The sequence below is a fragment of the Rhinatrema bivittatum genome, chromosome 4 (genome assembly GCF_901001135.1).
Source record: "Rhinatrema bivittatum chromosome 4, aRhiBiv1.1, whole genome shotgun sequence".
NCBI classification, from domain to species: domain Eukaryota; kingdom Metazoa; phylum Chordata; class Amphibia; order Gymnophiona; family Rhinatrematidae; genus Rhinatrema; species Rhinatrema bivittatum.
In genome coordinates, this window is record NC_042618.1 from 311,595,568 (window position 1) to 311,622,155 (window position 26,588).

At 45.8% G+C, this 26,588-nt stretch overlaps 1 protein-coding gene across 1 annotated transcript in view; it reads left to right on the forward strand.

Annotated features, from left to right (window-relative positions):
• Window positions 1–26,588, forward strand: part of LOC115090769 (myosin-16-like) — a 292,772-nt gene that overhangs the window by 134,915 nt on the left and 131,269 nt on the right. The window contains exons 10-11 of the mRNA XM_029600261.1: window positions 3,861–4,057; window positions 20,357–20,489. Of these exons, the coding sequence (XP_029456121.1) occupies window positions 3,861–4,057; window positions 20,357–20,489 (330 nt within the window). The remainder of the gene's footprint in view (window positions 1–3,860; window positions 4,058–20,356; window positions 20,490–26,588) is intronic.

Here is a 26,588-nt window from a genome sequence, read left to right on the forward strand (position 1 = left end):
GCTCAATTCAGTATTCAAATTAGACGCAAATCCAAGCGGCACCAAAGGCGCGCCTATCAAGCAGTAGGCGTTCGCAATCGATTTTACTGTATAGGACGTTATGGAACTCCTATACAGTATCCAGGGTGTGCTGCTTCCATACATGTCATTTCAATGGAACGGGAAATGTCATTTTGAAAATGTAACGAAAATATTACATTCCAAACATTCCAAACTTTTCATCGATCTGGAAACTTATCCCGCCACGTCATAATCCTTCCTTGGACGTGTATATAAGTCGCATAAGAAAGTCCCTTTATTTTTGGTTCAGCCCAGGACAGAGCAGTTACAGCGGTACCTTTGGATATCTGTCGGAAGATTGGCAACACTTTCAGCAGGTAATGGCATACTAATAGATGCTTCTTTCCAACAGACTCCGCATGGACATCGAATGGACACCGAATGGAATCAGGGACATCCATGATCGGAGGCCCCGCTGCCTTCCAACGTCCATAGCCACTGCCTTGGACGTTCCCGCCTCTTTTCGGACGTCCATGATCAGAGGCCTGCTCCCTTCCACATCCAGGCGCTCAAGGCAGCGGCCATGGACGTTGGAAGGCAGCGGGGACTCCAATCATGGACGTCCGGAAAGAGGTGGGAACATCCATGGCATGGCCGCTGCCCTGAGCACCCGGACATCCATGATCGGTGGCCCCGCTGCCTTCCAACGTCCATGGCCGCTGCCTTGAGCGCCCGGACGTGGAAGGGAGTGGGGCCTCCAATCATGGACGTCGGAAAGAGACGGGAACATCCATGGTATGGCTGCTGCCCTGAGCATCTAGACGTCCATGATCAGTGGCCCCGCTGCCTTCCAACGTCCAAGGCCACTGCCTTGAGCGCCCGGATGTGGAAGGGAGTGGGGCCACCGATCATGGACGTCCGGGTGCTCAGGGCAGTGGTCATGCCATGGACATTCCCGCCTCTTTCTGGACGTCCATGATTGGAGTCCCCGCTGCCTTCTGACGTCCATGGCCGCTGCCTTGGATGTTCCCGCCTCTTTCCGGACGTCCATGATTGGAGTCCCCGCTGCCTTCCGACGTCCATGGCCGCTGCCTTGGATGTTCCCGCCTCTTTCCGGACGTCCATGATCGGAGGCCCGTTGCCTTCCAACGTCCATGGCTGCTGCCTTGGATGTTCCCGCCTTTTTCCGGACATCCATGATCGAAGGCCTGCTGCCTTCCAACGTCCATGGCTGCTGCCTTGAGCACCCGGTGTGCATCGTAAACGACTTGAATGGAAGTGCTTGCGGTTCCGGAAGGAACTCTCTTCCTCCGACCTGGGGATAAACGCAATATGGGAGCAGTCTATAGCACCCAACACGTTCGGCATCCCTGCAATACCCATGAACCCACTGCGGATCTGTTGCAGTTCCACTGGATCGGTAGGATACACGATGTACTTCCTCATCCACTTTATCATGGCCTTCAAGACCTGTGCCTGATGCCGTGAGAAGGAGGCCTGTGTCATACCCGCAATGACACTCACGGGGGTTTGAAAACTTCCGGTACCAAAATAATTTAAGGCACCTAGAAGTTTCGTCAACCCTGGCACAGCATGGTGGCGATTGTCCAGGGGATCAAGGTCGCAGCGCAGATCTTCATAGAGGAACAGGATTGCCCGTGAGCTCAGCCCGTAGGTTCGGACTACATCTCGCTCCGACATGCCAAAGAGAGTTGTCCGTGGGCGAATGATACGTCCAGGTCTGCCGATGGCCCGTCCTGGTCTGCCGATGTCCCTGTCCTGTGCACGGATGACTCTGTCCCGCTGTGCCTGCATGAAAAACAACACAAGAAAATCAGCATAACTTAATACATCTTGATTATTCATTTAACAAAAGCGAAGCCGCAGGACGCCTAATTGTAGATGTCGGAAGAAGGCCTGGCACGGCGTCCTTCTCCTGGCGTCCGTACAGGTGTCTGTGTCTCCGTTGGACCCGCGGAGCCTCAGAGACACCCAGACAAAAAAATGCTACCATTGGATATTAAAAAACAACACATATACATACCTCCTCCGGTCTTTGTGCCGGGTTCTCCTGTTGGCTGTTGTCTCCAATAGGCCATCTAGAATTCACTCGCAGAGCATTTCTTAATCTCGTTCTCACCCGTAGAAAAAAGATTGCCAAAGCCAATATATACATGTAGTCCATGTCGCTGCCTGATGCTGTCCCTTGGATATTCACGACTGTCATGAGCACAGCACCACACTAACGCCAGGGTCAGGGTAGGCGGTAAATGTAGAGGGTAAAGACGTGGAAAATGTGCAGGTTAAAGACGCACTATTTTGGGCGTGTGTTACTGTATCGAGGGGAATAGCTAATCAGGTCATTAAACACCACTAACATAGCATCTACATGTGGCGGGTGCTAATTGTAACGCGTCGTTTTCAGCACGTGCTAAGGACGCGTTAGAGCATATACTCAAGTATATATATCTATATACTTGAAAGCCATTAAACAGGTGCTGGACCAGTTGAGACTTGTACTCAATATGGAAAAAACAGAGGTAATCATACTGGAAAGGAAAACTTCTCCCAGAGATATAAGCCAGATAAAACTGCAGGAGAATATTACCTTACAATTTTCAGATTTAATTAGGGATTTAGGTGTCCTAATTGACCCAGAATTTACGTTTAAAAAGCATATTCTTGCAAAAGTCAGAGAGGGCTATGCAAAATTGTTGATGTTAAGAAGGTTAAAGCCATTGCTGAAAACCAATGATTTTCGCACAGTTTTGCAGGCCCTTATATTCGGTAGCCTGGATTACTGTAACTTTCTCCTGTTGGGACTTCCGATGTCTACTATCCGCCCATTGCAGGTATTGCAGAATGCGGCAGCTAGAGTCCTGACAGGGGTAAGCAAGAATGATCATATTACACCTATACTGGTAAAACTGCACTGGCTGCCGATAGAGTACCGCATTAAATTTAAGGCGATGTGTATTTTACATAAATTAATTTTTGCAGATCAGATGGACTGGCTGAATATTGACTGGCAGCCATAAAATTACACGTCCCTCAAAGGAATCTGCGCTCGGCAAATAAGGGCTTGCTTTCTTTACCAACAGTCCAGTCAGCACATCTTAATCAAGTCAGGGAAAGAGCGCTATCCTTGGCGGGCCCGGGAATTTGGAACTCACTTCCAACCCCATTGAGGCTAGAATCAAACTTTAAGAAGTTTAAGCGGGAACTCAAGACAATAAGCTGATGAAAACATTGGGACTGATTTATGTCTTCTGAAAGCTGTGGGATATTTTATAAAATCCATAGTGGATAACAGTTTTAGATATGTTAGATATTTTGAAGAAGTAGATTGGAAGGATGGGAGGTTTTCTTTTAAGAATTTATGGGTTCTACACAATGAAGGAGTCCTGGAGTGATGAGGGCATGATAGGAGCTATGTTTTTAGGAATATTTTAGAAATTTATGTAGAGAATGATAGTTTTAAGTTTTAAGTTAAACTTTATGTAAATTTTACAATTTACGTTGTTATACTGATTTTATCTGTTGTAAACCGTTTCGATAGATTTCTGAGCGACTGTATATAAAAAATGTTAAATAAAATAAATAAATAAATAAAATAAATATACTGAATTGCGCGTCCGTCTTACGCGTCTAAAACGCACGTCCATTTCAAGTTCAAAATCGTGCAAGCCGGGCCGCGCTTTACTGTATCGGCCTGTATGTGAGCTCCGCCCCCCCCCCCCAGTCTGCCAAGGTTATGCATGGAGCACAATCCTGATCTGAAATGTTCATGACAAAAATAGCATCTCTTAAGTCTTGACTTTAGGCTTCACACTGCTTTCCCTGCCTTCCCTTCCCTCTAGTGTAAGAGCTCCATGAGCAGCAGTGTGACCAGCTTGAAGCTGGACAGTGAGATGTTGAAGGAGCAATTGGAGGAGGAGCAGGAGAGCAAGTCAGAGCTTCAGCGGCTCATCTCCAAGCTGAACAGCGAGGTCACTCACTGGCGCACTCGCTATGAGAATGATGCCATGCAGCGAACCGAGGAACTGGAGGAGGCCAAGTAAGTAATACTCATTTAACCCCCTCTTCGGGGACCTCCCGGTATACAGGGAGCACAGGGTGTCCCCGGGTCCACTTTCTCACAGCTCTCTCTTTTTCTAACACCAGATAAGTCCACGTGCCCCAAGGTACTGGGGTTCTTTATGGTGGGGAGGAGGATTCAACCTCCGATGCCCAAAGCACACAGGGGTGGCACAACTCACAGCCTTTCAGCCTCCTTCTCCCTCAGGTGTACTCACAATTAGGATGCCCTTGCTTTACAGGCACCTTGTATTCTCACAAAAGACACTGAACATTCTGGTTTGGGTGTTCCAGCAAAAATTTACTGCAACCAAAAATATCTTCAATCCAGTTAGCACAAAATCTTCAATCAGTGTTCACAAAATCAACTCTTAAAAAGTTCTTATGCTCTCAGTTCTGCCAGCTGAGCCAGTGTCTCTTTTGGTAGCAAAAATAACCTGGATCTCCAGATGTGGAAAGTGGGCTCCTAGAGTGGGCTGGGTTCTCTTTCTCTGATGTTTCTCTGAGCTTGAAAGTTCCAAAAACTGCATGTAGGGATCCTATTAGTCCCCTATTAGAGTTAGTAAAAGAATATACCAATCGGATGGGGAGGGACTTAAGGATATATTGTGGGTTTACAGTTCCCCCATTTGAAAGCTATTAAATGGTATGCCCTTCTAGCACCTGGAGCTAAGGCACCATTTTACTTTATGGAGTCCCCTTTGCTTTTGAAGAAGCAGCATGTCCTGTGCTGTTCTCTAATTTTCTTGTTAATTAATGTTTGCCTCCATGGAGCATATTATTTGGATGGGAGTTTCTTTCCACCCTCCCATTCCACCTTTTACTCTTTAAATTAATTTATTTAAGTTGGAGTGCTCAGCAACCTGGGACTCAATTAAGCTAATCTAATTTTTACTCTGCTGTAAACTGGTAGAGGTTCACTTCATGCACGATGGACCTGAGATCACCAGGATCCAAGGAGAGGATCCATCTAGCCATCCTAAGGAGAGTGAGAAGGAGAGAGGGGAGAAAGGAGTTGGAGTGGACCCCAGCTGGGCCCATGAGCAGCTACCAATGATGAGGAGAAGAGGAGTTGCTGGTATCATCATGATACTGAACTGGGGAGAAAGGAGGAGGACACATGCCTTTTAGTTACAGTGGGAAAACTGAGGAGTTTGAAGGAAAATAACTACAAGGAGGAGGTAGGATCTAAAATGTCTGTTTAATATAAATTCCGTCACAGGATACATCACCTACCTTGGGAGGAAAGCCACTAACTTGCCCAGTATCCAATGAGAGGGAAGATATAAATCAACTTAATAAATTGCGATAACATCTGAATTTGAGAAGGACTGTAAGACGTCACAAACTTACTAAAAGCGCTTGTAACAACTTGAAAGGGCAGTATACAGCTTTAAAGACTTTCATTTGCATCTTATCATGTTATAAAATCGGGCATAGATTTGTACGCGCCAGGTTGTGCGCACAAATCTACGCCCGCACGTACGTCTTAAAATCTGGCCCTATATATATAGCAGGATTAGTATTATCGGGTTCCTTGGAAAAGCAGGAAGATAAGTCCTTGACTCTATAAATAAGTGAAAGGAGAATGCACAGACCAAGAGGGGAAAGGGAGGAATGTATGGAGGGAGAGACTAGGGAAATTAGAAATATTGAACAAAGACTTTTATTGAAGGACTGCAGATTAGTGAGAGGAGAACAGACAGAGTCTTGTGGGCCAGAACGCATTTATGGAAGAAGGTCTGGATGGAGAAGACAAATTTATTTATTTATTTATTTATAGATTTTTCTATACCGGGGTACGTAAATAACATCACCTCGGTTTACATTCAAACAGTAATTCAGCATTGCGCTTTACAATATAACATGGTAACTGAACGAATACAATATAGTATATAACTTTGTATTAATAGAATGTATAAACAAATGGCCAGGCAGCATACACTCTGGGAGAGTTTAGAGCAATGATATCAGATTTTTTTTTGTGGGCAAATTTGGGGCACTTGCTTACATGGTACTTGGAGCAGAGTTCAAAGGGAGGTGGCACAAATGTTACAGGTTACTAGCACGTCTTTTCTGCCTCACCAGTTCAGCTCCACTGCTCCAACCCTGTTTGGTAATGCTAGATAAAGAAAAGGGTAATGGGAACTTTTCAGAAGCACTTCTTATTCTGTTAAGGTAAAATGGGGAAAGATTTGTTTTAATGACATAGTTATAGACCCGTTTCTCAATCAATTTCAACTGCAAGATTTATGCTAAAATCTTACCTTTGCAGCTTTCCGGGGTGTTGAATGAATACATTCATCCTGATCAGGCAAGCATTTTTAAAAGGGAGATTAACTGTAAACTGTTCAAGATTTTTTTGTCACTTAAATCATGCTGCCAAATCTCTGTCTTCCCCTGCAGTAGCCCTCTCTCTAGATGCAGAAAAAACTTTCAACTGCATAGAGTGGAACTTTCTTTTTAATATTAATTAATAGGTTTATTATTATGGTTAAATTGTTATATTCTAGCTCTGTTGTCAGAATATTTGTGATCAATATTCAAATGTTGGCTTATGTTCAGGACATAGCCAGACAAACTGCGGGCTTTCAAATTTCTGTGTTCTGATAGTTTTTATCTGGATAACTTGGAGGTGGTTCAGGGGAGCTCCGGGGTGACATTAAATTAGTTGGATAAAATATCTGGCTAGCTCCAAAATTCAGCAAATGCTTACGGGATTTTGGGGAGGTGGGGTGAGTGGGGATTAGGAGGGTGCCTGGAACCTTTGTGTTTTTATGGAAAATCGAGCAGTGGGGTGACGACGGAGGCTCCTCAGTCTGCAACTTATTTTTTATTCTTTTGCAGGGTGTGGAGGGGAAGGGGTATCGGGCAGTTTGCCCAACTTAGTTTTTATTGATTTTGGGATACGTGCGATGGGGAATTAAGCCTGCTGGCCCAGAACGTTTGGATTTCTTTATGTAAACCTTTGTCGGGGGGGGGGGGGGGGGGGTTGTTGGTTCCTGTAGGACCATAAAAGTATTTGTTAGTTGGGGCTGCTCTTTCCATCCTTCCCCCTTCTTCCTGCCCTTCCCAGGGAGTGAGCTGTTTCTGAGAGGGAAAGGAAATCCTTTGTGGCCCAGGTGATGGAGTGTCTCCCCTGCTGTGCATGTATCTCTCTGCTGATGTAGTTTATTCAGGGACAAACAGGCTGGACTCAGACTGGGTGTTCAAATAAGGTTTACTGATTATTTCCAAAACATCAATAACTGTCCCACAAACATTTCTCAAATGAAACTGTACATTTGAACTATTTACGTTGTCTCTCTGTTGGAGTGTTTGTGTCCTTCTCTCTAGCTCCTGGGAGGGAGCTTGCCACTGACTCCTCATCTGTGTGCAAACAGCCCAGTAAGTTGGGGAATCATAGGGGGAAGTTGCATGCCACGAAAAGATCCTACCTGAGTCCAAAGTTTACTCTGATGGCCCACAGCATGAGTCCAGTGCTGGTGCGAGGGTGTCTGGCCACCCTAGGCAGTGACATCATCACCCCCATGTGATCTCTCCCTCTCCCACTCTCTCTCTCTCCCTGCATCACCAGAGCTCCATTCCAAGACCTCGCCGACATCCGAGTCACAACACACAACTCCTTCACTTTAAAAAATACCGCTCGACTCTTGCGCTTGATAACAGATTCCGCCCTCGCATACAACTATGGCGCCTCATCCACTTACGGTACCCTATGCAACCGCCTAATGCTTCCCACTGTCCTCGCCTGTGTCCTGATCCCTTTAGGGTGGAGATCCGGTTGGAAGTCACCATATCTTGATGTTACAAATCCTATTTTCTCCTTCCTCTATGTGTGAATTCTCTGGGAGAGAAGCCTGATGTTCCACTCTTGACAAAAGCTATCTCCTTTCTTCAAGTTGTGAAGAGGGATGGGGAAAAAAACCTCCACACTAACAAAAAGGGGAAAACTTCAAATGTCTCTATCCAAAATATCTCTTGCTAGGTAATGCTGTCATTGGTCTTGCTTCCTTCAGGTAGAAGAGGGGTTGCTCAAAGATCTCCAGCACCTCCTCTCTCGATTGGGGGGAGGTTGCCTCTCTCTAAATGGTACAGGGAGGTCCCCAGAACAAGAAAAACAAATCCAAAAACTGACCAAAATCTACAAAAATCTCTCGCTTTGAAAAAGGAGGAGACCCTCTCATACAGGATGTGTACTGATGAGGAATTTCCTCTAAATGCAAGAAAAAATATCAAGCTAGGTTAATGGGTCCAACTCAGCAGAGAGAAAGTAAATATAGCTCCTTGCTCCTCAAAGTATAGCTCAAAATGACCATGTTCTCTTAACCTCTAGCTCCATTTTATGCCCTGGGATATTCAATCAATGTCAGTTCAATGGAGAGACTGAAATGTTGCAGAAAGGGTGATGCATGCTGGGTCTATAATGTGTTGAATAGGCTCATCAATATCCTCTGTAGAAAAGGACCTGGATAAGGCATCTGCCTTAATATTCTTAGTAGCCGGTCGATATCGCAATTCAAAGTTGAAGCACGTAAAAAACAGCGCCCACCGAGCTGTTGGGCTTGCTGGAGGTACACCAGATTCTTATGGTCCATGTAGACTGTAATACGATGTTGGGTGCCCTCCAGCCATTGACGCCATTCTTCAAATGCTAAGTAGCTCTTTGTTGCCGATAGTGTAATTACATTCTGCCGATGAAAACTTCCTGGAAAAATAAGAACAAGGGTGGGCAGTTCCTGTGGTGTCATTCTGGCTTAAGACAGCTCCTACTCCTTCAGCTGATGCGTCACCTCTATTACAAACAGGCGTCTGGGATCCGGATGCCGAAGGCAAGGTTTTTTAAGGAACAAGTCCTTTAGCGCTCGGAACGCCTCTTCAGCTTCTACAGGCCAGGACTTAATGTTTGCCCCTTTTCGAGTAAGAGAGGTGCAGCTAACTTCGAGAAATTCTGAATAAAGCTGAAATTCTGAATAAAACTACGATAATAGTTGGAGAAACCCAGGAAACACTGAAGAGCACGTAATCCATTAGGTTGAAGCCATTCTTGAATGCATTTTAATTTGGAGGGATCCATCTGAAAACCATGTTTGGAGATGAGATATACCAGAAACGGGAGAGACTCCTGTTCGAAGATACATTTTTCAATCTTAGCATAGAGATGATTCTCTCTTAGACGTTGTAAAACTAGAATCACGTGTTGTTGATGTGCTTGTAGATTAGAAGAGAAAATCAAAATGTCATCCAGGTAGACTATCATGCAAACATAAAGCAAGTCTCGGAATAACTCATTAATGAAGTGCTGAAATACTGCCGGAGCATTAATCAAACCAAAAGGCATAACAAGATACTCATAATGTCCATCTCTGGTGTTGAAAGCCGTCTTCCACTCGTCCCCCTCCCGAATTCTGATGAGATTATTTGCTCTACGCAGATCCAACTTCGAGAACATCTTGGCCCCCTGTAAACAGTCAAAAAGTTCAGCTATTAATGGTAATGGGTATCAGTCTTTGATAGTAATGGCGTTCAGTTCACGGAAGTCAATACATGGGCGCAGGGTCCCATCTTTCTTCCCGACAAAGAAGAAGCCAGCCCCAGCTGGAGATGTAGTGTGCCTATTGAATCTCTTCTGTAAATTGTCTTGGACATATTCAGACATAGTACGGGTCTCCAGGGCAGATAGAGGATAGACCCTATGACGAGGTGGATTAGATTGATGCTACAGTCAAATTCTCGGTGTGGAGGTAAAGTGTCAGCAGCTTTTTTTGAAAAAACATCCGCAAACTGACTGTACTGTGATGGCAGTCCCTCAAGGCGAGCGGTGCAAATAAAACTACAGGAAGAATTGGATCCTTTAATGCAGGTCTAAGGGCATGCTGGACCCCAGTGGAGAAGTTTGAAAGATGTCCAGTCAAACTGGGGATTGTGCTGTTGCAACCACAGAATACCAAGAACTATAGGATGAATGGCTCTTTGGATAACATAGAAGGAGATAGTTTCAGTGTATTCTGTTGCTATGTGGCATTCCATTGGAACTGTATGATGAGTTATTCTCCCCGGCAGGGGATCTAAATGAATTGAAGATATAATTAACGGCTTAGGACACAGGCGAGTAGGAATGTGCAGTCGTTCTACATCTTGCAGGATGAAGTTTCCTCTGGCTCCAGAATCAACTAAAGCCAACGTGGAGAACTGGTGATCTCCGGAACACAGGGTGACATGCAGAGTTAGTGGGGGAGTCGGGGAAGTGATGCCTAGGGTTACTTCCCCAATGGAGCCTAGGCTTGGGAGTTTCCTGGATGTATTGGGCAACAAGTGATGACATGGCCCGCTCCTCCACAATATAGGCAGAGGCCTGCCTTGCGATGTCTTTGCCTCTCCTCCGGAGAGAGGGGCTCATGGCCCAATTGCATGGGTTCCTCCATAGTCCCTTCTGTGGTAGATGCAATTTGAGAGACAGGAGCAGAAGAGCGAGAAGAAGTAGTAACCGCCATGTGCCTTCTCGTGCTTGATCCTTCCCGAGCTCTTTCCTGTAGCCGGCGGTCAATACGAGTTACTAAGTCCACGATAGAGTCCAATGATTGTGGTAACTCCCGGGCTGCCATTTCATCCTTTATTCGGGATGCCAGACCCTCCAAATATATAGACCAGAGACAATTCTCTTCCCAATGGAGTCGGATGCAAGGGTTCTAAATTCAATAGTGTAGACAGCCAGCAGCCGATTTCCTTGTTGAAGTTGTAGAAGCTTGGAGCCAGCGACCACGTGTCTCCCTGAATCATCAAATACTGCTTGAAATAATTCCAAAAACTTAGGAAGATCTTGTAAGACTGGGTCTGACCGTCACCAGAAAGGAGAAGCCCAGGCCAGGGCTTTACCTTCTAAAAGAGACAGGATATAGGTGGTTTTGTAAGGTCGTCCGGACACAGGGAAGCTTGAAGGTGGAAGTGCATACTGCATTGATCGAGGAATCCTTGGCATAAACTAGGTTCGCCCGCATAACTTGGAGGAATAGGTAATGGAATCATGGCCCGGGCATTGCTCTGTATCCCTGGTAATACTGGTACAGGTGGAGGAACAGCCTGAGCCGCAGCCATAGAATCCAGTGTTGAGTCTTTCCAGGGAAGACGCCATAGATTCTAGTATGCATTGCTGCTCCATGACTTTCTGGGCTAGTCTAGGAATGGCCTAGAGAGCTGAAGCCTCTGTTGGGTCCATGGCCTTGGTATTCTGTAACAAATCAGAAGGTGGACCCCTGTTCTGAGGTCAAATGGACAGATAACCCTTTAGGTCTCTACCATCGGAGGGCAAGGCTTGATGAGGTAAGCATTGAATGAAGACCACCCTGTAAGCTCGTGATCCCCCCAGGAGGAGCCCGTAGGGATCCGGCCACTGGGACTTAAGAAACTCCCTGAAGACTAATGAAGGTCTGGATGCAGGCGCCTCCTGCAGGTCATGGATTCCAGATGGCTGGCACCTCCAGCTGGTCGTAGATAGTCCGGGAGTAGAAGTTGGATAGTCCAAAGCCGGTCCAAGGGTCGAAGTCCAGAGAGAGGTCGAGAGCCGGTCCAGGAACATACGGGAGAGTGGTCTGAAGCCAGTCCAGGGGCAACACAGGAGAAGGATCCAAAGCCGATCCAAAGTCAACGCCAGAGAATCACCACAGCCGGTCCGAAGGTCAGAAGCCAAAGAATCAATCCAATGGAGAGGAGGATCAGAAGCAGGACGATGAACAGAGCAAATCCAGGAACACGGAGCACAGGTAACCAAGCACAGAGCCTCAATACCAAGGCAAGGTCTGTGGAGCAGACCTTGCCTTAAATACCCGAATTGAGGGAGGAGTTTGCTGGAGGAAGCCACTTCCTGTCATGGCTCCTTTAAATCAAACCTTCAGCCGCACGCATGGCTCTACAGCATGCAGCAGGGCGCGGAGACAATCCAGCACAGCAGGACCAAGCGGCCAGATCTCAGTGGCGGCCAAAGCCATGAAAAGGATTTCAGGAGGGGCTGCCTGCCCCCCGCAGGAGCCCCCGAGAGGATCCGGCGCTGCGGGTGAGCATTGGGTCCCGGCCACAGACCGCCACAGACAGTGGCCATGACAGTCGGCCTCAGTCGCTGACCGCCATGACCGGCAGCCATAACAGTCTCCATCAAGGCTCAGCAAGTGAGACCCATGGTGACTTCAGTGGTTCACCTGAGGGTGACTTCCATTAAGGACATATGCAAAGCTGTTACTTAGTTGTCTGTTCACACCTTCACATTCCACTACTGTCTGGATAATATGTCTTGGAGATACAGTAACTTTCTGCACAGTTTGTTCACACAATAGTCCACGCCTCACCTGATAAAGTCTGCCTGTTAAGGAGCTGCTCTACAAAGCAACCTTCAGGTTGGGACTCCCCACTGGTTATGGCTAATTTAATCTTGCTTGTTGATGGAGAAAGCAAAGTTGCTTACTTGTAGCCAGTTCTTCATGGACAGCAAAGTAAATTTAATACCCGCCTGCCTCCCTGAAGAGTTGACTACCATGCTTAAGCTCTGGAAGAACCAAAGTATTCAAGAATCAGTGACTGCATGTGAGAACTCCCATTTATGTTCAGATAAACTTGAGAGCTCTGAGAGCTGGTTCCATGTTGGTGCTGTTGGATGACATTACCACTGGTTATGGTTAATTTATCCTGCTGTTAATGAAGAACCCTAGTTGTAAGTAAGCAACTTTGCTTTTATTTTTTAGTTTGTTTGTTGAATTATATTTCCACACTTTCAAGTGAATTAACATAGCAACCACACTATTTTATCTGCCATAGGTAATTGTGAACTTCGGAACATCAGAGACCATCAGTTGATGGGATCTCTGGGATACTACTCTTTGGGAGAGAATATCATGGATATTCCTGTGGTAATGCAGTTGTGGGAGAGAGGAGAAAATCCCAGAATAATCTATAGATGGCCAGTAATAGTCATCCTATTGATTTAACTGAATGGATTAAAGTAAAATAGAATAATGTTAGATTCCCAGGATTGTGACTTAAGCAATGGACTCACATGGCCCCAGCTGCGGCAACAGGACAAAATGCCATCATCGCACACCAACAAACAGACCCAGACAATACGCACCTTAGGTGCATGCGCGTGCATGTACAAGCATAAAATATGCGCATTGGTGCGAAAATGTCATAGGCGCCCCTTGATGATATCACCCGCTGGCCACATTTAGGTGCATTCCTCCCGGCACCCCTTCCCTTGGCAACAGGTCTTCTGAGCACCTTGTTCCTTAGTGCTCGATGATGTTTTTTCTCATCTTCTCTCCTGTGGTGCCCTTTCTGTGTTCTCTCATGCTTTCCCTGCCTCCTGCTCCAATCTTGTCTGTTGTCTGGCTCCCCTGTCTGGCTCCCCTGCTCTTCTTCTGTCAGATCTTCTGGTTTTGACCTTAGCCTGGATTTGGAGCCTCTGGATTGCTGTCTGCACCTGACCCCTGTCTGGAAACGTCGCCTGCTATCTGCCGCCTGCCCCAATCTTGGCATACCTGCTGATTTACTCTGCCAGCCTCCTTCCTCGACTCACTGTCTGTTCTTTGGATTCCGCTATCTTCAGCGTGCCCTGACCCTTGTTTGGGCCATGACTGGTTCTGGGACCCACCTGGCTGTCAGAACCCAAGGATTCAAACTGCAGGGGAGACAGTTGATGAAGGCATAGGTACTGTTTGTCCTACCTTGGGTATGTTCCCTTGCTGCAGTATGTCCAGTGGGAGCACTGAGAAGAGAGGATCACCTTGTTGGTGGCTGAAAGGAATCAGTAAGTTTTGCTTGGGAAAATTTTCTTTTTTAAAAGTATTGGGGCGAAGTTAACTATTGGGGAATATTATTTAGTGTGTTTGTGCTTTTAATAGTCAGTAAGGCAGCTAATAAGCAGTAGTTAGTGTGTTTATTTTTAATAGTCTGTAAGGCAGCTAATAAGCAGAAGTTCGAGTGTTTGTATATATATATATATATATAAAAAGGTAGCTAGAAGCTAGAGATAAGCTAGGAGCAGTGTATACCTAAGTAAAAAGGTTAAAAAGTTCAGTTCAGTTACTCACCTTGGAAAGGTGTTAAGGTAGTATGATTTGGTTTGATTAGGTACCAACATTTGTTAATCAAGAGAGCAGAGAGTCACTCTGGCTGACTAACTGAAGTGTTAAGGTTGTATGATTGATTTGATTAGGTACCATAATTTGTTAATCAGAACAGCAGTGAGTCACTCAGGACAACTAATTGTAGTATAAAACTCCAAAGGGATTGTTTTGCACTAATTTACCTTAGAAGCACAATATATATTGCAAGGGAAGAGCTCAGTAACCTACAATCCAATGGGAGCACTAAGAGAAGAGGATCACCTGGCTGGTGGCTGAAAGGAATCAGTAAGTTTTGCTTAGGAAATTTTCTTTTTTAAAAGTATTGAGGCGAAGATAATTACTGGGGAATATTCTTTAGTGTATTTGTGTGTTTGGGCTTTTAATAGTCAGTAAGGTAGTTGTCCCGCTTTGTGCAAAAGGTCCTTGGTTTGAGTCCTGAGTTGGTGGATCTCTTCAGCTGTAGCCTGAGCTCAGGTGATGTACCTGACAAAGGTATTGGAAGTGGTGGTGATGGTTGATGGCCATATTCGATCTGAAATGGAGTAGATCCAGTGGCAGAAACAGGATGAGAGTTCAGGGCAAACTCAGCCCAGGGTAAAAATTCTGCCAATCACTCTGCCTAGAGTTGACATAGGCACGAATGAGCTGTTTGAGAGTCCGATTCATTCTCTCCATTTGCCCATTTGATTGGGGGTGAATGGCTGAAGTCAGGTCTAAGGAGATGTCAAATGTACACACAGCACCCTCCAGAACATGGCGGTGAATTGTATGCCTCTGTCAGAAACGATGTGTTTAGGCATGCTTTGCAGGCAGAATATATGCCGTATAAACAGCTCGGCAAATTCTGGGGCAGATGGTAGTCCGAGTAAAGCCACGAAGTGCGCCATTTTTGAGAAGTGGTCCACAGTGACCCATATAGTATTGTTCCCGCTTGATGGTAGTAAATCAACGATGAAATCAGTCGCAATGTGCATCCATGGTTCGTCTGGAACAGGTTACAGCTGTAGAAGACCCCAGGGGTGACCGGCAGGAGGCTTTTGTCTGGCGTAGGTAGCACAGCATTCAACGTACACCTGAACATCTTTTTTCATAGACGGCCACCAGTAGAATCGTTGTAGGGTGGCTAGTGTATGGGTCTGTCCAAGATGACCAGCTAACCGGGAGTCATGAGCCCAGTTCAAAAGCTTCTTCCGTAGCGTCTGAGGAACCACCGTTTTACCTGCTGGAACAGAATGGTTAGCAGCAAGAACTATCTTCTCTGGATTGATGATGTGACGAGGTGAGTCAGGAACATCCTCAGATGTAAAAGAGCATAAGAGGGCATCTGCCCGGACATTTTTATCTCTCACTGGATAATGGACTTATGGAACAAATTTACTATATTAGACCAGCAACCATCATACTGCATGAGGTTCCTGGATATATCCCGGGTAACCTTTGAGAGCTAGAATGCTTCTATGTGCAAAAAGCTTAATCATCGGTTGCTATGGGGTATATTGTCTCTTGTCAAGCTAGACGCTTACTTAGCTTATTAAGGGGGTCATTTACTAAAGGTTTTCGCCCATTCTATGTCTATGGGAAAAATGCTTAGAAAATGACCCCCTAAGTTAGTGAAGTACTTAACTTATATGCGTTGACAGAGAAGGATTCTCTGTAATGAATGTTAGGGATATGAATCGTGTCCTCGATTGTCTTAACGATCGATTTCGGCTGGGAGGGGGAGGGAATCGTATTGTTGCCGTTTGGGGGGGTAAAATATCGTGAAAAATCGTTAAAAATCGTTAAAAATCGAAAAATCGAAAAACCGGCACACTAAAACCCCCTAAAACCCACCCCCGACCCTTTAAATTAAATCCCCCACCAAATAACTTAAATAACCTGCGGGTCCAGCGGCGGTCCGGAACGGCAGCGGTCCGGAACGGGCTCCTGCTCCTGCATCTTGTCGTCTTCAGCCGGCGCCATTTTCCAAAATGGCGCCGAAAATGGCGGCGGCCATAGACGAAAAAGATTGGACGGCAGGAGGTCCTTCCGGACCCCCGCTGGACTTTTGGCAAGTCTCGTGGGGGTCAGGAGGCCCCCCACAAGCTGGCCAAAAGTTCCTGGAGGTCCAGCGGGGGTCAGGGAGCGATTTCCCGCCGCGAATCGTTTTCGTACGGAAAATGGCGCCGGCAGGAGATCGACTGCAGGAGGTCGTTCAGCGAGGGTTCCGGCGCCTCGCTGAACGACCTCCTGCAGTCGATCTCCTGCCGGCGCCATTTTCCGTACGAAAACGATTCGCGGCGGGAAATCGCTCCCTGACCCCCGCTGGACCTCCAGGAACTTTTGGCCAGCTTGTGGGGGGCCTCCTGACCCCCACGAGACTTGCCAAAAGTCCAGCGGGGGTCCGGAAGGACCTCCTGCCGTCCAATCTTTTTCGTCTATGGCCGCCGCCATTTTTCGGCGCCATTTTGGAAAATGGCGCCGGCTGAAGACGACAAGATGCAGGAGCAGGAGCCCGTTCCGGACCGCTGCCGTTCCGGACCGCCGCTGGACCCGCAGGTTATTTAAGTTATTTGGGGGGGGGTTCGGGAGGGTGGGGGATTTAATTTAAAGGGTCGGGGGTGGGTTTTAGGGGGTTTTAATGTGCCGGCTCACGATTCTAACGATTTATAACGATAAATCGTTAGAATCTCTATTGTATTGTGTTCCATAACGGTTTAAGACGATATTAAAATTATCGGACGATAATTTTAATCGTCCTAAAACGATTCACATCCCTAATGAATGTCACTGAGTGCCACGTTATGCTGTAGCCGGAGAAAGGGTCCCTTTCAGGTACGTGCTTGTATTTCCCGTATAGGGCTATTAAATGGATGTCTTGTGAATAGGTTCCTTTCTGGTATTCTTTGCCGCTCGCTGTTAAAATGACCGACACTGCAGGGTTTCGGAATATCTTTCTTCTTCAGGGGTGCAGCAAGCTTGTGATTGCGGCATTTTGTGAACATACAAATGGATGTCTGTGATCAGCACTAGATTTAAAGATACTTCCTGGCAGTTGTCTATATATTTACACAATGTTAGGTTCCATATTAGGAGCTACCACCCAAGAAAGAGATCTAGGCGTCATAGTGGATAACACATTAAAACCGTCAGTTCAGTGTGCTGCGGCAGTCATAAAAGCAAACAGAATGCTGGGAATTATTAGAAAGGGAATGGTGAATGGAACGGAAAATGTATTAATGCCTCTGTATCGCTCCATGGTGAGACCGTGCCTTGAGTACCGTGTACAATTCTGGTCACCGCATCTCAAAAAAGATATAGTTGCGATGGAGAAGGTACAGAGAAGGGTGACCAAAATGATTAAGGGGATGGAACAACTCCCCTATGAGGAAAGACTAAAGAGGTTAAGTCTTTTCAGCCTGGAGAAGAGACGGCTGAGGGGGGATATGATAGAGGTGTTTAAAATCATGAGAGGTCTAGAACGGCTAAATGTGAATCAGTTATTTACTCTTTCAAATAATAGAAGGACTAGGGGGCACTCCATGAAGTAAACATGTGGCACATTTAAAACTAATTGGAGAAAGTTCTTTTTCACTCAACGCACAATTAAACTCTGGAATTTGTTGCCAGAGGATGTGGTTAGTGCAGTTAGTGTAGCTGGGTTTAAAAAAGGATTGGATAAGTTCTTGGAGGAGAAGTCCATTACCTGCTATTAATTAAGTTGACTTAGAAAATAGCCACTGCTATTACTAGCAACAGTAACATGGGATAGACTTCGTTTTTGGGAACTTGCCAGGTTCTTATGGCCTGGATTTGCCACTGTTGGAGACAGGATGCTGGCCTTGATGGACCCTTGGTCTGACCCAGTATGGCATGTTCTTATGTCCCACCATAGTCCAGGGGTACATGAAAGCTAATAAATAAGCACAGATTCAGAAAAAAAAAGTATATATATATATATATATATATATATATATATACTCATTGGAGTCTGAAGAGGTGCTCTGCACTAGGGATGTGAATCGTTTTAGGACGATTAAAATTATCGTTCGATAATTTTAATATCGTCTTAAACCGTTATGGAACACAATACAATAGAGATTCTAACGATTTATCGTTATAAATCCTTAGAATCGTGAGCCGGCACACTAAAACCCCCTAAAACCCACCCCCGACCCTTTAAATTAAATCCCCCACCCTCCCGAACCCCCCCCAAATGAGTTAAATAACCTGCGGGTCCAGCGGCGGTCCGGAACGGCAGCGGTCCGGAACGGGCTCCTGCTCCTGAATCTTGTTGTCTTCAGCCGGCGCCATTTTCCAAAATGGCGCCGAAAAATGGCGGCGGCCATAGACGAACACGATTGGACGGCAGGAGGTCCTTCCGGACCCCCGCTGGACTTTTGGCAAGTCTTGTGGGGGTCAGGAGGCTCCCCACAAGCTGGCCAAAAGTTCCTGGAGGTCCAGCGGGGGTCAGGGAGCGATTTCCCGCCGCGAATCGTTTTCGTACGGAAAATGGCGCCGGCAGGAGATCGACTGCAGGAGGTCGTTCAGCGAGGCGCCGGAACCCTCGCTGAATGACCTCCTGCAGTCGATCTCCTGCCGGCGCCATTTTCCGTACGAAAACGATTCGCGGCGGGAAATCGCTCCCTGACCCCCGCTGGACCTCCAGGAACTTTTGGCCAGCTTGTGGGGGGCCTCCTGACCCCCACGAGACTTGCCAAAAGTCCAGCGGGGGTCCGGAAGGACCTCCTGCCGTCCAATCGTGTTCGTCTATGGCCGCCGCCATTTTTCGGCGCCATTTTGGAAAATGGCGCCGGCTGAAGACAACAAGATTCAGGAGCAGGAGCCCGTTCCGGACCGCTGCCGTTCCGGACCGCCGCTGGACCCGCAGGTTATTTAACTCATTTGGGGGGGGGGGTTCGGGAGGGTGGGGGATTTAATTTAAAGGGTCGGGGGTGGGTTTTAGGGGGTTTTAATGTGCCGGTTTTGCGATTTTTAGATTTTTAGATTTTTCACGATTTTTCACGATATTTTACCCCCCCAAACGGCAACAATACGATTCCCTCCCCCTCCCAGCCGAAATCGATCGTTAAGACGATCGAGGACACGATTCACATCCCTACTCTGCACTGAGGCAGTAGTTCTTGAAACTGCTTTGGCTGTGGTAACCAACAGCAGTAAGAAAAAACTAGGAATTAGGGATTTTTTTTCACCAATTGTTCATTGGAGGTATTATAAATATATTGCTTCTGTTAAAGCTTTGTTTATCTAATCATCATCTGAAGGAAAGAAACTGTTAGCTCATGAGCTTCTCGGTCCAGCCGATGAAACATTTCTTCCAACATAAATGTTTATTCACATTATAACACAACCAGCTTCCAGCAAGGCCTGCACCGCTCTGCCTAGTTCCACACAGATAAACCTGGCTTTCTGTCTACCACATGCAGAGCAACTGTACTCTTAAGTTTGAGAGAAGAAACTATTAACCCCACAATTGCTAGCTTGCAGGATATATAACCCCTCTATAGAGAAAAAATGTGGGAAAGATCTCTTTAAGTGAATGTGAGCCGTTTGAAGAGGGTCAAAAGATCTGTTTAACAGCCTTCATCCATAGGGATTTGAAGTAAAACTTCTTCCCTATGGAGAGGAACCCAGGGACCACTCTCATGGAAAATGGAGAGACCTAACTACACCTGCAATTGCTGTTCTCCGATGATAGCAGTGCAATGAGCGAAACAATCCACCCACCTCCCCATTTATCTTGCTCTTGCGCCAGGCATATAGTTAGTTATTTAGCTGAGAAACAGGTTCAGTACCATACAACCAACACACATGCTGGAAAGGTCTCCAAGAAAGCTCTGGGAGAAACCTTCACCTCCACACACAATGCGTGTGATGTGATCCATTGCATAGATATGGCTCATTGTGCTGCTGTTATCGGAGAACAACAATCTGTTACCCCCTCTCTCTCTTGAAAGCTAGTAGAACAGTTTCTCCAGGATCTTGAGGCTCTCTCGGGAACTCTGAGCACTATCTCTGCAGGCGCATGAGACAGTCCCAGGAAAGCCAGAGGTCAAAATGTGGTCTATGGCATTGCAAAGGGAAGCAAACTAGGCTGACTTGATGGGCCTTATGGTCCTTATCTGTCGTCATGATTTAGCCTTTCATGCCACTCTTCGCCCCGACAGGAAGAAACTCACATCTCGCTTACAAGAGGCAGAAGAAGCTGCACAAGTATCTCAGACCAAATGCTCCAGTCTGGAAAAGACAAAGCAGCGTCTTCAGGAGGAAGTGGAAGATATCTGTTTGGATCTAGAGAAGGTAAGGGTACAGTGCGCCCAGAGACTCTTCTGTACACATGGGCTACCAATATGGAAACTGCTCCAGTATAAATGTTAACTATTTATTGACACTTTAAAAATATAATTTGCCATCTTTTAGGAAAATCATAGCCCCTTTGGTCTCATTAGTTTTCAAGAATTTGGGAAGTACATGCAATCGTTTATTTGAATAATAATTCTGAAAAGTTAGAGGGCAATTTTCAAAAACCATTCACCTGGGTAAATTGGCTATTTGAGAATTGCTTACCCCTCACCTGGATAAAAGTACTCATGGGAATCAACAAAGCGTGTACTTTTACTGCATTTCAAGCAGACATTCCGGGGGCGTGTTTAGGTTGGGGGAAGGGAAATAACACCCATAGATTACATTTGAAACCTACGCGTGCTAGTTTCAAGGGAAAAAGTAGCCACAGAAAAAGCAGGCGCAAACCTCTACAGATATTTTTTTCCCGGAGCTCTTTTCAAAGGGAATAGGTGCTCATACTTTCCCATTGAAAATTAATGCGATGCCTGCTAGTGAAAGTACCCGAACCCAAAGACTTTGCATTTATGTGGGTAGTTTTCAAAATTGTTCCCTTAGAGAATCTTCAAATGATTTTACCTAAATAGTTATTTGGGTAAAAACGTGTGTGTGTGGGGGGGGGGGGGGGGGGGGGGCTGAAGATTGTCCTCCCACTGCGAGACTGGTGAGGTTAGTTTTCCAGGGCCGCAGCACTTATCTTTTGTACTGGAAAGAAAAGGTTACATCTGTGTCCTGTCCAAAAGGTGAAGTCAGTTGATGCATTACTTTCAGATCACCACACCAACCCACTGGGCCTTTCACTCTTCTCCCACAAAAGTATAATCAGTAGTGCCAAGGCTGGTTTTAGGGGAGGCAAGCAGGGCAAATGCCCAGGATCTCAACACCACAAGAGACCCCCTTGGCAAAGCTGAATGATGTCACTAAGGCAGAACTTCCGAGTGCTTGGCACTGGCTGGATCCATTCTCTAGTTTCTGCCCTGGGTCCTATGTGTCTATTACTGGCCCAGAATCGGACTTTAGAGATAACAGAATCCAAGTGACTTCAGCTCACAGTCCCCATGCAGTTTAGTAAAACATGTATTGTTCAGGACTGGTTCTTAAATTAGGTGAACTAGCAGTCAGTTGGGGTGTAATTTTTTTTTGGGGAGAGGCGGCAAAAACTCCATAAACTTCCAGTTGCTGCCTACCCACTTATAAGGCATGGCACCACAAAAGAGAAGGGAATAAGGATGGTAGTCCTTACACATGGGAGACATCATGAGATGGAGCCCGACACAGAAAACTTTGACTGGCACATTGAGCATGCCCAGCACACCACTATCCACACATCCACGCGAGGTCCTTCTTCAGTCTTTTCTTTCTAACATCTCACGATTGTGGAGTTCTGTTCTTTTTCTGTTTTTCAAGTCATTTCCCAGTCGGTTCTGACCTTTTCCTGTGCCAGGGTCCCCCTTCTCCTACTCGCTTAGTCAGTAGGGTGACGCAGTAAGTTTTCTTCCTTCTTTGTGGTCGGTTACTGGGTTGTCTCACTCTCAATGTCTGCTGGGCATCGACCGCTTGATGGGTATGTTCTGCGATGGCGTCATCGGATTTTCACCGGTGCACCCAGTATCCATGGATCCACATGAGGTTTGTATCCTCTGCCAGGGGGCATCGCACGATTTATGGGGATTTCGTTTTTGTGGCCAGAAGACTCCCAAAGGCCGATGCGCCCAGTTGAACAAGATAGAAAAAACTCTTTGGCTCCAAAAAATCCAAAACTTTCACTCTGGTGTTGGGGGCGTCAACTCCAAAAGACCACGGGAAACCAAGCCCTCACTGTCCATGCGCTCTCAGGGGCCCCCTCTGGAGAGAGGGGCTGGAGATCAGCCATCATCGGTGTCTTCACGCTCCAGGACGTCGGAATCGTCTTCATCCTCCTCAGCACTGGGGAAAGACCGGGCTGAGCACCGAGGAAGTCCCAGAAGCATCATCACTGTCTTCACATGGCACAGAGCTCGGGCTAGCACCAGCACCTACTTTGATGCCCCCAAAGTGACCCCGCAGACAGGAGGCATCGACCTCCATTGAACTTGGGAGTCCCAGGCATTCCCTACTGATGTCCGTGCCAGGCACCGATCTCCCTTGGGGCTCTGAGGGAGTGCTCTTGATGCCTCCTCCTCCTCCATCCATTCTGTCTTAGGCGGACTTCCAAGAGAAGTTGGATCATAGGGGGCAATTTGTGGTGTTTCAAGCCCTTCAGGTAATTGAGCCACCGGCCCTGCCAGTGCTTCCACTGGTGCCGGAGCCTCGATGCTGGCACTGCTGCTGGAATGCCTCAGTGTCCTTCTAGTGGTAAACAACACACAGGGATATATTTTCACAAAATACTCTGCCAACTCTGCCAACCGACATGATACGAACTCCGTGAATGCCGGTATAGAAAAAACACAAATAAATAAATAAATAAATAAAAACTAGACACAAACATACAAATTATCTAATCAGCTTGCAACCGGGGCAAATTGCCCTCCAACACTCCATCCACATATACTCCGTCCAACAAAGGATCCTTGTTTCACCCTCGCATGGGCTTCGTCAGGGACTCATTCTTAATAACTACGGTGTATCACCTATATCAAGACAATGAAAATTATATATAATTATATTTTTAAAAAAACGATTACAACCCCACTATGGAAACAAAACGCCCTATATCTACTGACTTTACCTGTCTTATTCTCTCAATCAGAGTACCAAATTCCGTTCAAGAGTCAATGTCTTTTTGTCAGCTTGTAATTTCAACCTCTAAAGAAATTAAGATATAGCAAACGCAAATCATCACAATACCAAAGCAAGCTCCTAGCCGAATTAACAACTATTTTAAGAACACCACCAGATCCTACCTTACGAAGTTTTCAACGCTCCACAGAAGACAACAGATATTCTCTTTAACTTTAAATACGCTGTGGTGCAGAAATATTTATTAACATTCACAAAAATGTAAACATATACACAATTAAAACTTATTAATCACAATCATATCCGTTGTCTTCTGTGGAGCGTTGAAAACTTCGTATGGTAGGATCTGGTGGTGTTCTTAAAATAGTTGTTAATTCGGCTAGGAGCTTGCTTTGGTATTGTGATGATTTGCGTTTGCTATATCTTAATTTCTTTAGAGGTTGAAATTACAAGCTGACAAAAAGACATTGACTCTTGAACGGAATTTGGTACTCTGATTGAGAGAATAAGACAGGTAAAGTCAGTAGATATAGGGCATTTTGTTTCCATAGTGGGGTTGTAATCTTTGTTTTGAAAATATAATTATATATAATTTTCATTGTCTTGATATAGGTGATACACCGTAGTTATTAAGAATGAGTCCCTGACGAAGCCCATGCGAGGGTGAAACAAGGATCCTTTGTTGGACGGAGTATATGTGGATGGAGTGTTGGAAGGCAATTTGCCCCGGTTGCAAGCTGATTAGATAATTTGTGGATTAATGCAAACAGTTTTGCGGGTGTAGCATGCAGAGAATCAGCACGCACACATGTATTAAAAGAATCTGGGCCCCTGTAAAGGGAGAGGAAACGAATAACTTTTGTTATGTTTTGAAGAAAGCAGTTGGATAATATTGGAAACTTTATGAAGAAAAGTATTGTTTCAAATTTCGCATTATAAACATTTAATATGCATTATCTTTGCACTTTAATCTGATGTACTATAAGAAGTATTACATTGTGTCATTGGGTTTTTAGATTTTAATGTGTGAATGCTTGGTATGATTGTGATTAATAAGTTTTAATTGTGTATATGTTTACATTTTTGTGGATGTTAATAAATATTTCTGCACAACAGTGTATTTAAAGTTAAAGAGAATTCTCTTAGTGTATGTTTGTGTCAGTGTCCTTCTAGGCATCCTCCCCACATAGCCTCTGTCAGTGCCCTGGAGTCCAGTGATGCTCCCACGGCTCCCATTGCCTCCCCTGTCTGGGGCGATTCCTATTGTGGGTTCCTCTGAGGAAGTGTGACCTGCACAGCCATGGCACTGCCAAGGCCCTTGGTTTCATGACTGGTGTTCCCCGGTCTGGTTCCGGGTCCTTCAGGGGCTCCAGTGCCCAAACCGAAGACTCTACCACAACAGACTGATGTGGGAGTTGATATCAATGTTGATGACAACATTTGGCCTTCTCGAGCACAGACTCTACCACAACTGACTGATGTGGGAGTTGATGTCTCTCAAACCCCAAGGCCTGCTTTTTACCGGAGGCATGGAGATGGGGTTTTCCCAAATTCTAAGATGTAGCTCCTTGAAGATGTCATCTACGGGAACAACTACCATTTCCTTAGGGGCATCAATGAACTGGAGAACCTCCAGCATTTTATGCCGGGCATCCTCTGCTGCCGGTGACTTGGAGTCCATCGATGCTCCCACGGCTACCATTGCCTCTCCCGTCCGGGGTGATTCCCATTGTGGGTTCCTCCGAGGAAGAGGTACCAGCACAGCCACCGGTCTGGTTCCGGCACAGTTCACCGGTCTGGTACCGGCACAGTCTGGTACCACAGTCTGGTACCGGCACGGTCTGGTACCGGCACAGTTCACTGGCACAGTACCGGCACAGTACTGGCACAGTACTGACACAGTTCACCAGTCTGGTTCCGGGTCCTTCGGGGCTCCAGTGCCCTTGGTGCCTTCAGTGCCTAAACCAAAGACTCTACCACAACAGACTGATGTGGGAGTTGATGTCAACTTTGATGTCGACATTGATGACAATGCTTGGCCTTCTTGAGTGCAGACTCTACCACAACAGACTGATGTGGTGATTTGATGTCTCTCAAACCCCAAGACCTGCTATACTAGGTAGACTGCATCCACCTTCCTGTTTACCGGAGGTATGGAGATGGGGTTTTTCCAAATTCTAAGGCGTAGCTCCTTGAAGATGTCATCTACGGGAACAGCCAGCATTTCCTTAGGGGCATCAACGAACTGGAGAACCTCCAGCAGGAGCCCTCCAGGCAGGGGCCCTCCACCAATGTTTTTGGGTGATCTCAGTGAAGAAGATGCCCTTATTACATGTGGGGGGATGATAGCTCTGAGTCCTCGTCTGATGACTCTAGGGATCTTCCTTCAGATCCGTCTCCTCCAGAGGAGTGGTGCTGGACCCCACCTGAGGACTTAACATTTGCGGGTTTTGTCTGGGCCATGGCAGGAACCATTCCGTTTCAGCTTCTGACAGAAGACAATGCCTGGCATAAGATGCTGTCTATCCTGCCTTTTCTCTATTTTTATTTATATTATTAATTCTGTTCATGCCTTTTTATGTAATCAATCAACTTTTTAATTTCATTATTCTTTATTTATTTTTTACTTATTTTTTTTATTATTGTCTTGGACACCTTTTCCTCACTTTTTTCTTTGAATACAGTCACCATCCATAATTCTAGCCACCTTGGCTCATATGGTTCAAAATAATTCTGCTTACTGACACCAAGATGTCTTTTCTATATTGTCACAGTTTTAAAGTACATTCTATTGCTTACATATGACCTAAGTGACCTCATTTAGAAATAATGAAAGAGAAAATATTCTAAACAGATACCTTACGTCATCACTATGTCATATCTTTTTATGCACTAGCATCATATGGCTTCACTTGCTTCACTTCATTGTTCATGCGTGTAATGTTTTATTTATGTTGCTTATGATTTACATCGTTTGTGTTGTATTATGATGTCTCAACACATATATGTTTCTAATTATTGTTTTTATTGTTTGGTTTTAATTATTTGTATACTTATGTTGTATATATGTTTTAATTATAGTAGCCCCTGAGGCAGCTCTATCCTACAGAGCGAAACTCGGCCAGAGTCGGGCTTGAATACTGTAAGAATAAAGGTCTTTCACTATATACCGATCTCGTTCTTCTTGGTCGCTACATAGTTGAAGAATCACCATGAGACCCTCCAGCATCTGTCAGCCAGTACATGGGACCCCCTCCCCCCACCGTCCTCTGCCAGGAAATCCTCATGATAGGGCTCGCAGAGGTTTTACTGCCAGCAGAAATATTATCCTCCAGT